The following is a 13,962-nucleotide window of genomic DNA, read 5'->3' on the forward strand; positions in this document are numbered from 1 at the left end:
ACCCCGTGCTTCCTTCGCCGCAGCTGTTATTAGAAGGTTCATTCCCATGACGAAGAGAATAGGGGAGATTGTGCAGCCAGTTACGATACCTTTTTCCAGGCTTTGCCACTGAGTTGTAAAATTAGCCGCCTTGAATCGTAGCTGGATTCCACCAAAGTAGCTGGTGATCATTCTTTTGATGTGCTGCGGGATGTGGTAGTGGTCTAGTGCTGCATGGATGAGGGTGTGAGGGATTGATCCATAGGCATTGGCCAAATCCAACCAGACAACAGTCAGGTTGCCCTTACTGGCTTTGGCCTCACGGATCATCTGACTGAGAACTCCGGTATGTTCCAGGCATCCAGAGAAGCCTGGAATTCCACCTTTTTGGATGGCAGTGTTGATGTATCCATTCTCTGTCATGTACGAGGTCATCCTCTTAGCCAGTACAGAAAAGAAGATCTTGCCTTCTACACTTAGCAGTGAGATTGTTCTGAATTGGTCAGTGGTTGAGGAGTTCTCTTCCTTTGGCACGAAACAGCCCTCTGCCTTCTTCCAGCCTGATGGAATGGTACCTTTTCTCCAGATCCTCCGGAACAGCTTCCACAGCCTCCGGAGAAGCATTGGGCATTTCTTATATACCTTGTAAGGTATACAGCTTGGGCCGGGGGCAGACCCTGTTCTGGCCTTCTTCACCACCTCTTGGACTTCCCTCCAGGATGGTTCACTGATGTTGAGCTCTTTTTCCGGGGTCTTTATACTGCTGATGTTTGGGTTGGCGTCCAGGGCCTGGTTTCTGGAGGTGTCATTGTGGGTCTCCCTCAAGAACGCCTCCACATCTCCTCTGGGGCTGGTCAGCCTTCCAGATTTTGCTTCACCCAACAGTGTTCTGGTGAATCGGAAGGGGTCTTTGGTGAACTGAGATCTTTTGTTCTCCCTATCCTTCCTCTTCTGCCGAGTTCTTTCTGCTTTTCGGAGTCTGCAAAGGCGCTCCCAGAGTTGACTTGTCAGGTCCTTGATGCCTTCCCTTTCATCAGCAAGGGCTCTTTTGAACTGCCTGGTGAGATTCTTGATTTCTCCCCTTAATCGATGAATTTCCCTCTCTCTTCTGTTTGGCTGCTGTGCAGACTTGATGTTGATTTTCTTCTCCTGAATTCCAAAACGCTCCTTTGCCAGGTTATAGGTTATTGTTGTGAGAGTATTGACTTTCTGCTCGGCCGTCCCTGCTAGTGTGGCTTCTAGCACTTTGTCGAGATCTTGGTCTAGTTGGTACCACTCTTTGTTATCGCTCATCTTGGGCCATTTGATCTGTTCCCTCGCAGGATGGGGTTGGCTCCCTGGGGTGGCATTGGGTGGGTCCCTCCTGAGGTCTTGAGGTGACACAGGTGCTGAGAGATCTCCAGTACTGTGGGGTGCTTCCTGCCTGGAGCTCTCCTGGGTCTCACCAGGTGCTACCGCTGTGCGCTGCTCCTGTGACCCCTCTTTTCCACAGTTGGTTCGGCTTTGGTGTATCTTAAGCCCTCTTCTATTCTTGCAGGTCTTTCCGCAATGACACTTTACTTCCAATGCCCTCCCGGTTAAAGTTGTTTGGGTGAGCCGTCTCTGTGTCCATATTTCATTCCTGGCCGTTACCGTTATATCTGTCCTAACGAGTCTCTCATCCCCCTCCCCTCTCGGGAGACTCTGGGGGTATTGCTCTGTATTACTTTCTGTAGCTTGAGTTGGTGCCCTCTTGCGAGTGCTGTGGATGAGGTTGCTAGCCTCATACACCCACGCCAGTCTTTCCTGGAGGTCAGCTGTCTTTCCAGCGTCACCAAACTTCCTCGGTTGCCACCCAGACTTTCCTGGAAGTCACTGGTTACCCAGAGTTTCTAGATTACAAATACATTCGAAAATGCTTCTCCCATTCGTTCACCTTAAGTGAATATAGCCTTGGTCAGGAGGGGTTGATGTCATCAGGCGGTACCCATCGTTTATTGGGTGTTTCGACCCTTATCCGCAACACCCTCCCGATGGTGGGTCGGCAGTGGTGGCCAAGTCACTGCCCATCTTCCCCTCCTGGCTCCCAGCTCAACTCCTCCCTCTTGCTCCATAACCAGCAAGAGGCTCTTTCCGCTGCCTCCCCCATCCTGCGAGCTGCTGCCTTCCTCTCCTTCCCTGTTATTCCAATGGCTGTGAGCATTCTCCACACTGACTGAATGATGGGATCATTCTGTGAATCTTTAAAGCTTGAAGCCGGTCAGTATTTACTGCCATTACACAGACAAACACGAGCAGGACATTTATCAACATTTCTCCTTTTGTGGCCTGAAGAAGAAAGAAGATCATAAGCCATTAGAACAACATCAGGTTGATTAAATAATGACTGGATTCTCATGTTTGGCTGAATTTAACGGGTCCCTTTATCCCTTTAACTGCTCTAGTGTAACTTAGAGACAACATTTAATATGAGACTCAGAAACACTGAACACACAGAGATGATTTCGGTTTTTATTTCTGATTTCACCTCAAATCTGTGGACAAACATTCAGTGATGAACTTTGACCCCAATGTCCAGATATAAGACACTTATTGTCTGACAGAATCTCTGGTGTCAGATGGAGGATGAGGTTTGGGTTTCTTCATCATCTCTTAAAGCTCTTAGTGAGTTTGTTCCTGGTCTCTGTCACCTTGAGCTGCTCGCTGGAGGATTGAAAGACACGCTTTTCCTTTTCTCTGTGTTTTTCTACTTCTCTGTTTTCTGTGAAGCTGCTCTGGATCAATTTGCATTGTGAAAAGTGTTCAACTGAAGCTGACATGAATGCATTAATTATACAGAAAATACCAGATTGATCTGTTTTGATTTACTGTATAATTTAAGTTTACATTTTATTTATTTAAATCCTTTATTTTACATAATTTTTAACCTGTTCTGTTATTTTTTTTTTCCAGAGACAAAAAACTCCAGAGAGTCAAAGACCGACACAAAACCAGCATGAAGAACAAGTATGAGAGATTATTTGAGGGAATGAAACTCCAGGAGAATGAAGCCCTCCTGAACAGGATCTACACACAGCTCTACATCATAGAGGGAGAGAGAGGAGGAGTGAATGAAGAACATGAGGTTTTACAGATGGAGAAAACAGCCAGAACACAACACTCAGAAGACACTCCAATCTACTGCAATGACATCTTTACAGCCTCACCTGAACCAGGACGTGAGGAGAAAGAGCAGATAAAGACTGTTCTTACTAAAGGCATCGCTGGAATCGGAAAAACCGTCTCTGTGCAGAAGTTCATTCTGGACTGGGCCGAGGGAAGAGCCAATCAGGATGTAGATTTCATGTTTGTGCTTCCATTTCGAGAGCTGAACTTGATCCGAGATCATCAGTACAGTCTTCACAGACTTCTGCTGGACTTTCATCCTGAACTTCAAGATCTGGACTCAAGGATTTATGAGGAGTGTAAAGTTGTGTTCATCTTTGATGGTCTGGATGAAAGCAGAATCACACTGAGGTTTTCAGACGCTCAGGAAGTTTCTGGTGTGACTGAGACTTCATCAGTGGATGTGTTGATGTCAAAGGAAGTTTCTGGTGTGACTGAGACTTCATCAGTGGATGTGTTGATGTCAAAGCTCATGAAAGGAGAGATGCTTCCCTCGGCTCTCATCTGGATCACCTCCAGACCAGCAGCAGCCAATCAGATCCCCTCCGAATACATCAACCGTCTGACAGAGATTCAGGGATTCAATGAGCCTCAGAAGGAGGAATATTTCAGGAAGAGAATCAGGGACGAGCATCAAGCCAGCAGAATCATCTCACTCATCAGAAGAGCAAGAAGCCTCCACATCATGTGCCACATACCCGTCTTCTGCTGGATCTCATCCACTGTGCTTCAAAAGCTCCTGGAAGAAGATTGCAGTGCAGAAATCCCTCAAACTCTGACTGAAATGTACATCCACTTGCTGCTGATTCAGATCAACATGAGGAATCAGAAGTATGAAGAGAGAGATCCAGAGAAACTCCTGCCGTCCAACAGAGAAGTGATTGTGAAACTTGCTGAAGTGGCTTTCAAACAGCTGATGAAGGGCAATGTGATGTTCTATGAGGAGGACCTGAGGGAGAGCGGCATAGACGTCACTGACGCCGCAGTGCATTCTGGGATCTGCACTGAGATCTTTAAGGAGGAATCTGTGATTCATCAGAGGAAAGTCTACAACTTCATTCATCTGAGCGTCCAGGAGTTTCTCGCTGCTTTCTATCTGTTTTACTCTCATGTGATCAAGAACAAGAAACTACTGCAGGAATTCAGATCTTACTGGCCTGATAAAGACTCTCTGTGTGATCTACTAACATCAGCAGTAGATAAAGACTATCTGTGTGATCTACTAACATCAGCAGTAGATAAAGACTCTCTGTGTGATCTACTAACATCAGCAGTAGATAAATACTCTCTGTGTGATCTACTAACATCAGCAGTAGGTAAAGACTCTCTGTATGATCTACTAACATCAGCAGTAGATAAAGACTCTCTGTGTGATCTACTAACATCAGCAGTAGATAAAGACTCTCTGTGTGATCTACTAACATCAGGAGTAGATAAAGACTCTCTGTATGATCTACTAACATCAGCAGTAGATAAAGACTCTCTGTGTGATCTACTAACATCAGCAGTAGGTAAAGACTCTCTGTGTGATCTACTTACATCAGCAGTAGGTAAAGACTCTCTGTGTGATCTACTAACATCAGCAGTAGGTAAAGACTCTCTGTGTGATCTACTTACATCAGCAGTAGGTAAAGACTCTCTGTGTGATCTACTAACATCAGCAGTAGGTAAAGACTCTCTGTGTGATCTACTAACATCAGCAGTAGGTAAAGACTCTCTGTATGATCTACTAACATCAGCAGTAGGTAAAGACTCTCTGTGTGATCTACTAACATCAGCAGTAGGTAAAGACTCTCTGTATGATCTACTAACATCAGCAGTAGATAAAGCCCTCAGGAGTGAGAATGGACGGCTGGATCTGTTCCTGCGGTTTCTGCTGGGCATCTCTCTGGAGTCCAATCAGAGACTCTTAAAGGATCTACTGACACACACAGAGAAAAGCACAGAGAGCATCAGGAGACAGAGAACCAGAGAAATCACACAGTACATTCAACAGAAGATCAAAGATGAGCATGAACTCTCAGCTGATCAGTCCATCAATCTGTTCCTCTGTCTGCTGGAAGTGAAAGATCAGACTCTGTCCAGAGAGATTCAGGAGTTTGTGAAATCAGACAAACACTCAGAGGAGGAACTCTCTCCGTCTCACTGCTCAACAATCGCCTACATGCTTCAGATCTCAGAGGAGCCGCTGGATGAGCTGAACCTCAGGAAATACAACACATCAGCTGAGTGCAGAAGAAGACTGATACCAGCTGTGAGCAACTGCACAAAAGCTCTGTGAGTGTGAATTATTCACTAATGAAGAATCATGTTTAATAATGAATCAGCACCATTTGCTAAATGAGAGGTTTTCTCCTGAATAACAAGCTCAGAGTCTTAAAGGGCTCATGACGTGCCTTCTCATTATTTTAATGTGGAAATGAAGCAGTCAGTCAAGTTAACATTATTTAGGAAATGGATTTACACTCTAATCAAAACTTATAGACAAACACGATAAATGTCACCATTTAAAAGAAAAAAATATGTTTTGTTAGAGCTTTTGTAGCAAAGGAGCCGCCATCTTGCAGAACTATAACCTGTGACATCACGGGGTTGGTTGACGCTGTTGGTAGGGGTGGGTGATATAGCCTCATTTATATCACCATATTTCAAGAATATTTGCCATAATGATATTTATGACGATATAGAAAAACATATATATGGAACAAAGTGTTATTGGTGTTTGCAGCTGGTAGGCAGCTGTCAGGACTCCTGGGTGATTTAGTGTGTGTATGTATTTTCTTACCTGTTGGTGGCGGTTCCTCACGGGTTCACTAGCTACTCCGACTTGTTTTGGTAATTGTTCACCTGTCATGTCTCATCAGCTATATTCTTTATAGAGCACGTTGTCCTGTCTCTCGTTGTGCGCTCATTGTTCTTGGTCTCAGTCACGCTGTCCTAGTCCAGTCGGTAGATCTTATTCTGTTCCTCTTCAGTTCTTCAGGTTTGGTCGCAGGCATCTGGAGGCTCGTCATTGCCCAGAGTTCACACGCCTGTGGATGAATGTGAACTTGACCCCGAGTGAACTGTGCTCTGTGTTTCTGGTATTACTGGTGTGCTTTGTCTTTAGGCGAGATCCAGTATCATCCTGGTTCCGGTGAGCTGCCTTTTCTGTCAGGCGTTGTTTTGCCTTCTGTCCAGTGTTCAGACGATATCATCAGTCATCTGTCGTGTGAGGACCGACCGGAGTGGATTACTTCGTGGGACGCCGCATGTGGTCTCTGTTCCGTGGACTGTGACTTTTGTGCTTCATCTGACCCTCTCTTGATTCCTTCTAAATAAACATTTTGAACTTGCATTTTGCTCCGAGACTCCTTGTGACAAAATGAGCACACCAACAATGGAGTCAGCGAGTTCGGAGGGTTCGGATTCGGTGTACGCCGCACTTCATCAGCAGGGAGTGGTCATGGAACAGCATTCATCTCTGTTGAGTGAAGCTTCCAGAGATTTTCATGTCCTGTCCGAACAATTTACTGAGCTCAGTACCCGGGTAGACCAAATGGTTTCCCAGGTCGGTGAGCGTTTTCCTTCTCCTTCTGCACCTGTCTCAACCGGGCTTTCTTGCAGCAGTGTTCCCTTGTTTTTGCCCTTCAGCCACGGCGTTTCGCCGCTTCATCATCTAAGGTGGCATATGTATTGACTCTTCTCACCGGAAGGGCGAGACAGTGGGGAATGGCTGTATGGGGAGCCAGGGCTCCGTGTACGGCTTCGTTTGAGGCTCTCGAGATGGAGATGTTGAGTTTATTTGATCGGTCGCTTCGTGGGGACATGGCAGCAGCCGAGCTAGTGAGGCTACTGCAACGGACCTCTTCCATCACGGATTATGCCATCGCGTTCAAGACGCTAGCCATCACCAGCGGCTGGAATGACGCTGCATTACAGGCTCAGTTTCTCGAGGGTCTCAACCCTGCTATTCAAGATGAGATCGCTGCACGAGATCCGCCGACATCTCTAGAGACGGCGATCGACCTGGCGTTGAGGATCGAGACCCGCCACCGTCAACGTGACATCCGCCGGTCGTTTCGTCATTTCGCCGTCTCTGAACTGGAGGAATTCACCGCATCTTCTCTCCAAACGGAGGAACCCATGCAACTGGGCAAGCTCCGTCTGACCGCCACTGAAAGACATCGTCGTCTGTCCTGTGGTTTGTGCTTGTATTGCGGTAAGGCGGGGCATATCGCCGCTGTATGTCTGGTAAAAGAGAAAAGAGACTGCCCGCCGATGACTTCGGGAGTTTTGGTGGGCGTGTCGTCATTGAAGTCTCCCGTAAGCTGTACACACTCCTAGTAATTATAAACTATAAACAGTCTTTTCATTCACAGGCGTTGCTAGACTCTGGTGTGGAGGTGAGTTTTCTGGATGCCGGTTTGGCCGAATCGTGGAATATTCCTTTTATTCCCCTGTCTTCTTCTCTCTCCGCTTAGACTTTAAAGGGACAGCATATGGCTGTTATCACCCATTGCACTCCCCCAGTGAGTTTGTTTGTTTCTGGCAATCATTGTGAGGAGATCGAATTCTATTTATTAGAACATTCTCAATCGCCGGTCATTTTAGGGCATGATTGGTTGTGTTATCGTGGAAGTCTTCGTGTCATGTTTCATGTCTCGGTCCTGCTCCTTCTCCTGTTGTGTGTTCTACTTTTCAGGTTCCGGATGTTGATCTCTCGGGAGTTCCGGCGGAGTACTCTGATCTGTGTCAGGTGTTCAGTAAAGCTCGAGCTACTTCCCTACCTCCTCACCGGTCGTATGATTGCGAAATCAAACTTCTCTCAGACACTTCTCCACCTAAGGGTCGCATATTTTCCCTATCTAAACCTGAGAGAGAGGCTATGGATAAGTACATTAATGAATCTCTTAATGCCGGTCTCATTCGCCGCTCCTCGTCTCCAGCTGGCGCTGGATTTCTATTTGTTAAGAAGAAAGACGGGTCTCTTCATCCGTGCATTGATTATAGAGGGCTGAATGACATTACTGTTAAGAATAAGTACCCCTTGCCTTTAATGTCATCAGCGTTCGAGTTATTACAGGGAGCGCACGTGTTTACCAAGTTAGATCTGCGCAACGCTTATCACTTGGTACGTATCAAGGAGGGCGATGAGTGGAAGACAGCTTTCAATACACCATCAGGGCACTGGGAATACTGCGTTCTTCCGTTCGGTCTTTGTAACGCATCGGCTGTCTTCCAAACCATGGTCAATGAAGTGCTGGGTGACATGATTAACAAGTTTGTCTTTGTGTATCTCGATGACATTCTCATCTTTTCTCCCTCTATGCAGATACACACCCAGCATGTTCGCCGGGTTTTACAACGGCTGTTAGAGAATCAGCTCTTTGTTAAGGTGCAGAAGTGCGAGTTCCACAGGGAGTCGGTTTCGTTTCTGGGTTCAGAGCTTCAGCGATTTCTGGGTTTCGCCAACTTTTATCTGTGTTTCATCAGAAATTTTGGCCAGATCTCTAAACCTCTTACCGCTCTCACTTCCTCTAAAGTGGGTTTCTGTTGGAATAAGGAAGCTCAGGAAGCCTTTGATGAATTAAAGTCCCATTTCATCTCTGCGCCTGTTCTTTCTATTCCTGATTCAGCTAAACAATTTATAGTGGAAGTGGATGCATCTGAAGTCGGGGTAGGCGCCGTTTTATCTCAGCAATCTTCTGTTGACAAGAGAGAGTGCATCCGTGCGCTTTTTTCTCTCATCGGTTAAGCCCAGCGGAACGAAATTACGACATAGGTAATTGGGAGCTGCTGGCGGTAAGACTCGCTCTGGGTGACTGGCGTCACTGGTTGGAGGGAACCTCGGAGCCCTTTCTGGTCTGGACGGATCATAAAAATTTGGAATATATCCGTTCAGCCAGAAGGTTAATATCTAGACAGGCTTGCTGGGCACTTTTCTTCGAACGCTTTAACTTCTCACTCTCGTACCGGCCGGGGTCTAAGAACACTAAACCTGACGCTCTCTCCCGTCTGTTCGAGGATTCCGGTTCTGAGCGGACCGAAACCATTCTCCCGGAAGGGGAGAGTGGTCGGTGCCCTCGTGTGGGGAATCGAACAGCGGGTGAGAGAGGCCGGCCGAGAGGGGGGAAGATCCGGAGAGGTGTCCGGCAGGTCGTCTATGGGTTCCTGAGCGGTTACGTTCCGATGTCATCCGGTGGGGTCACGAATCCAAGTTTGTCGGCCATCCGGGAATTCGGAGAACGTTGGCTGCCATCCGTCAACGTTTTTGGTGGTCTTCCATGACCTCGGACGTCAGACAGTTTGTATTAGCCTGTTCAGTCTGTGCTTGTAATAAAGCTTCTAATCAACCTCCCGCTGGACTGCTTGAATCTTTGCCCGTGCCCTCCCGCCCCTGGTCTCATATAGCCCTTCTAATGGTAACACTGTCGTTTTGACTGTGGTGGATCGTTTTTCTAAAGCGGTTCATTTTATTCCCCTGCCCAAACTTCCTTCTGCCAAGGAGATGGCTCAGGTTTTGATTGATGACGTCTTTCGGTTACACAGTATTCCGACTAATGTAGTTTCAGATAGGGGTCATCAGTTCATCTCTCGGTTTTGGCAGGAGTTTTGTAGACAGATCGGTGCTACAGCCAGCCTGTCTTCTGGTTATCATCCACAGTCCAACGGGCAATGCGAACGGGCTAGTCAGGATCTCGGTCAAACGCTTCGCTGTCTGTCGTCTAAATATCCGAACTCTTGGTGCCAACAGCTTCCTTGGGTCGAGTATTCTCATAATTCTCTTCCCGTCGCATCTACTAATTTGTCTCCATTTGAATTGTCTATCGGTTATCAACCTCCCCTTTTCCCATCACAGGAGCCCGACGCAGCGGTTCCGTCTGCTTTAGCTTTCGTGCGCAGGTGCAGACGCACTTGGAGGAGAGCTAAGACACTTTTATTACAAAATGTCAGACGAACCAAAGCTGCGGCTGACCATCACCGGCGACCTCCACCCCGTTATGTTTGTGGACAAAGGGTATGGCTTTCCAACAAGGATCTGCCTCTCCGTGAGCCTTCTCGTAAGCTGGCTCCTCGATTCATTGGGCCATACAGTATATCTAAGGTCATTAATCCGGTAGCGGTTAATCTTAAATTACCTCCTAGTCTTGGTCGGGTTCACCCTGTTTTTCATGTATCCAGGGTTAAACCTGTGATTTTTTGCTCGGAACAATCCCCCTGTCTCTGCCCCAAGACCCCCCGCCCCTCGTCTAGTGGATGGTGCTCCTGCCTATACAGTTAGGAGATTACTAGATTCTCGTCGTAGGGGCAGAGGTTTTCAGTATTTAGTGGACTGGGAGGGTTACGGTCCGGAGGAGAGGTGCTGGGTTCCGGATCCTGGATATACTGGATCCTGGTCTGATCGAGGACTTCCGTCGGCGACAGGGTGAGTCTCCTCCATGCCCGTCCGGTGCCGGTCATGGGGGAGGGGATACTGTCAGGACTCCTGGGTGATTTAGTGTGTGTATGTATTTTCTTACCTGTTGGTGGCGGTTCCTCACGGGTTCACTAGCTCCTCCCACTCGTTTTGGTAATTGTTCACCTGTCGTGTCTCATCAGCTATATTCTTTATAGAGCACGTTGTCCTGTCTTTCGTCGTGCGCTCATTGTTCTTGGTCTCAGTCACGCTGTCCTAGTCCAGTCGGTAGATCTTATTCTGTTCCTCTTCAGTTCTTCAGGTTTGGTCGCAGGCATCTGGAGGCTCGTCATTGCCCAGAGTTCACACGCCTGTGGATGAACGTGAACTTGACCTCGAGTGAACTGTGCTCTGTGTTTCTGGTATTACTGGTGCGCTTTGTCTTTAGGCGAGATCCAGTATCATCCAGGTTCCGGTGAGCTGCCTTTTCTGTCGGGCGTTCTGTCCAGTGTTCAGACGATATCGTCAGTCATCTGTCGTGTGAGAATTTCTTCCCGGTCACCGACCAGAGTGGATTACTTTGTGGGACGCCGCGTGTGGTCTAATTTACACAGAGTAATAGATAAACTCATAATCTATGTCACAAATAGTCGACCAATAGAGGCTCCAGCGCTGTTTGCAACGCAATTCTGGACTCATAAAAAATAGACAAACAACAATAATTCAGGACTGCAGCAGTGAAGGACAAGTTAGTTAAATCTTTATTGCGTGTAATACGGAAGGATCAGTAAAGATGATGGTAAGGAAGATGATGGGATGAGGGATAATGTTTGGAGATTATCCACCGTATGGAGTCCTTATTGGTAATCGTGGAGTCACGGTGAGAAATATGTATTTTGCGGTTCATCAGCTTTGATCTCTGTGTGTTGTGTAATGACAAATGAGTGTTTATAATGATTGAGCTTCATTTTAACTTCTGACAGTCATTATGGAAACATATTCCAGTATAATTATGAAATCTTGAGACATTGGGACTTTGTGTCTGAATCTGAATCAGGGCTGTTCTCTGTTTCAGTGGCAGTTTATGAAAATGGACTCTTGTCATTTGTTTTAACAGCAAAACTCATTTTTGCATCCAGGAGCAATGCAGTCCTCCCCTTTTTCTTTCTGATGCTCCAGGCTTTCCAGTTTCCATCTTTCTCTTTCTCTGTCTTTCTCATTCTCTGTCTGTCCTTCACTGTCTCTCTACTGGTGTACGCAGGACGACCAAAAGTGTCAATTAAATTTTTATTAAATAATTCATCAAAAATATCATCATTTGTGTCTGAAGATGAACGAAGGTCTGATGGTTTTGGAACAACATGAGGAATTAATGACAGAATTTACATTTTTGTGTAATCTAACCCTTTAAAGTCTGTTCCAGCCTCTGCTACTTTCTTACAAGAGTACATTGACTGAACCAGGGACAATAATCATTTAAAATAATAACAACAATTAATAAACTAATAAATATTATGGATGCAACGGATCGCAGTTGATCCGTGATCCATACGGACCAGGCCCCAGGGTTCGGCACGCACGTGATTCGTGGATTAATTGCTACTTTTAAAAATCTGAGAGAAAAAAAATCTGCGAGAGCGAGAGGGAGAGAGAGAGAGAATTAAAACACTTTTATTTTATAACAGCTTATGCCTCATACATATTCACAATAATCATATTCAACATAATCAAATTAAACAATTAAATATTCAAAAACAACTGACCCTCAAACACCACACATAATATATCTTTGAAACCCCAAATATCACAAAAATCAATCTCATTATTCACAAGTTTATAGTAAGCAAATTCGATTCTGATTCTTCCACCCACTAATTTTCTAAACATCATTTCCACTTCAGTAGTCCCAAGTTGTGCCCCTTTATTCTTTCTCGTTTTCCAGATTGACAATTTTACTGTTCCCAACAAATAATTTAACAAACATGTCATCCTCCTCATTGAATACCGATACTTAACACCCCCAATAAATAATCTATCAGAAAATTTTTCATCAAATTCCTTAAATAAATCTTTAAGAAAATTAAAAAACCCTTGTAATCTTCCACATTTTAAAAATAAATGCTCTAAGTCTTCCTGTTCCCCACAGAATCTACATTCACCACCCACTGCTGGATTCAGGTGCGCCACATGTCTGTCTGTAGCTATCGCCCCGTGAATAAACCTCCACTGCAAATCTGCTGTCCTCTTCTCTATGGGAGGCTTATACAGGGCTCTCCAACTGTCCCTCACAAGGAAGTCTGGTCCCAACAAACCTGGCCACTTCGAAACCTTTATTCTCTTAAGAGAAACTTGATGTGTGACTTTTACTGAAGAATAGTAAATGGCTTTCTTTGATGTTGATTCAAAACAATCCAGCTGAGGAGTATCAAAAGACAGAATTGAGTCCATATTTTCTTCCACTCTCTCTTCAAGTATAACTGGAGACACTCTGATTTTTGGAAAATCCTCTTCTGTATCTCTTAAGTCCATTGGTCGACTCCTTTCAATGTACACTCTGTTCACACTTGATAATACATTCCAGATCTCCTCTATCAGTTTTGAAACAAGACGTTCAGATTTCAGTCCTGTCATTTCCTTTAGGATTTCAACCGACTTCCATCCATCATCATCCAAGAGGTGTCTCATTTTCACAGCCCCATGACTCTTCAAAACTGAAGATACTCTTACTGAAGACAAAAGCCTTGTTTGGATCATCGGATTAAAAAATAATGGTTCTTCCATAGTCCAGTGTCCTGTATCTTCACTACTTCGATCCACTTTAAAAACTTCTTTCCAGGCCTGAAGCATTGACTTATAGAAGGGAGTGATCTCTGACAGGCTCACCTTCCCCAAGTCCATTATGAACAAATGCTTATCCAACCCGAGCCCACCTGCGTTCTTCAAAATAAGTCTTGCAGTATGGGCCCAAGCTTAGTCTTTTTGATATAAAAGTCTTTGTGCTGCTTGTATCCTGTAAGCCATCAACCAACTTCTCACATCCACCAGCCCTTGACCTCCTTCGGGGACAGGTAAATAAAGCGCTGCAGCATGGATCCAGTGTGCCCCACTCCAAAAAAAATTCACGATTGTCCTTTGTATTTTACAAACCAACTCAAATGGAGGCTCCATAATCGTCATTTTATGCCACAATGTCGAAACCACCAAGTTGTTAATGACCAAGACTCGCCCTCTGTACGACAATTGTGGTAATAGCCATTTCCATTTAGACAATCGGGCTGACACCTTCTCCAGCAATCCCTCCCAGTTTTTCATCTGAAATTGCTCATTTCCCAAAAATACACCCAATGCTTTTATCCCCTCTCTACCCCAATGTAAACCACATGGTAATTTTGGAGGTCCTACATCTTCCCATTTACCAATAATATACCCCTCACTTTTTCCCCAATTAACTCTGGCTGAGG

At 45.5% G+C, this 13,962-nt stretch overlaps 1 protein-coding gene across 1 annotated transcript in view; it reads left to right on the forward strand.

Annotated features, from left to right (window-relative positions):
• Positions 1–2,926: 2,926 nt before the first annotated feature.
• LOC307135121 (NLR family CARD domain-containing protein 3-like) overlaps positions 2,927–13,962 on the forward strand; it is a gene marked incomplete at its 3' end in the record, with an annotated part of 233,210 nt that continues 222,174 nt past the window's right edge. The window contains exons 1-2 of the mRNA XM_079831315.1: positions 2,927–4,298; positions 4,902–5,400. Of these exons, the coding sequence (XP_079687441.1) occupies positions 2,954–4,298; positions 4,902–5,400 (1,844 nt within the window). The 5' untranslated portion in view covers positions 2,927–2,953. The remainder of the gene's footprint in view (positions 4,299–4,901; positions 5,401–13,962) is intronic.

Source organism: Gobio gobio (genome assembly GCF_949357685.1).
Source record: "Gobio gobio genome assembly, chromosome: 12".
Taxonomy (NCBI): domain Eukaryota; kingdom Metazoa; phylum Chordata; class Actinopteri; order Cypriniformes; family Gobionidae; genus Gobio; species Gobio gobio.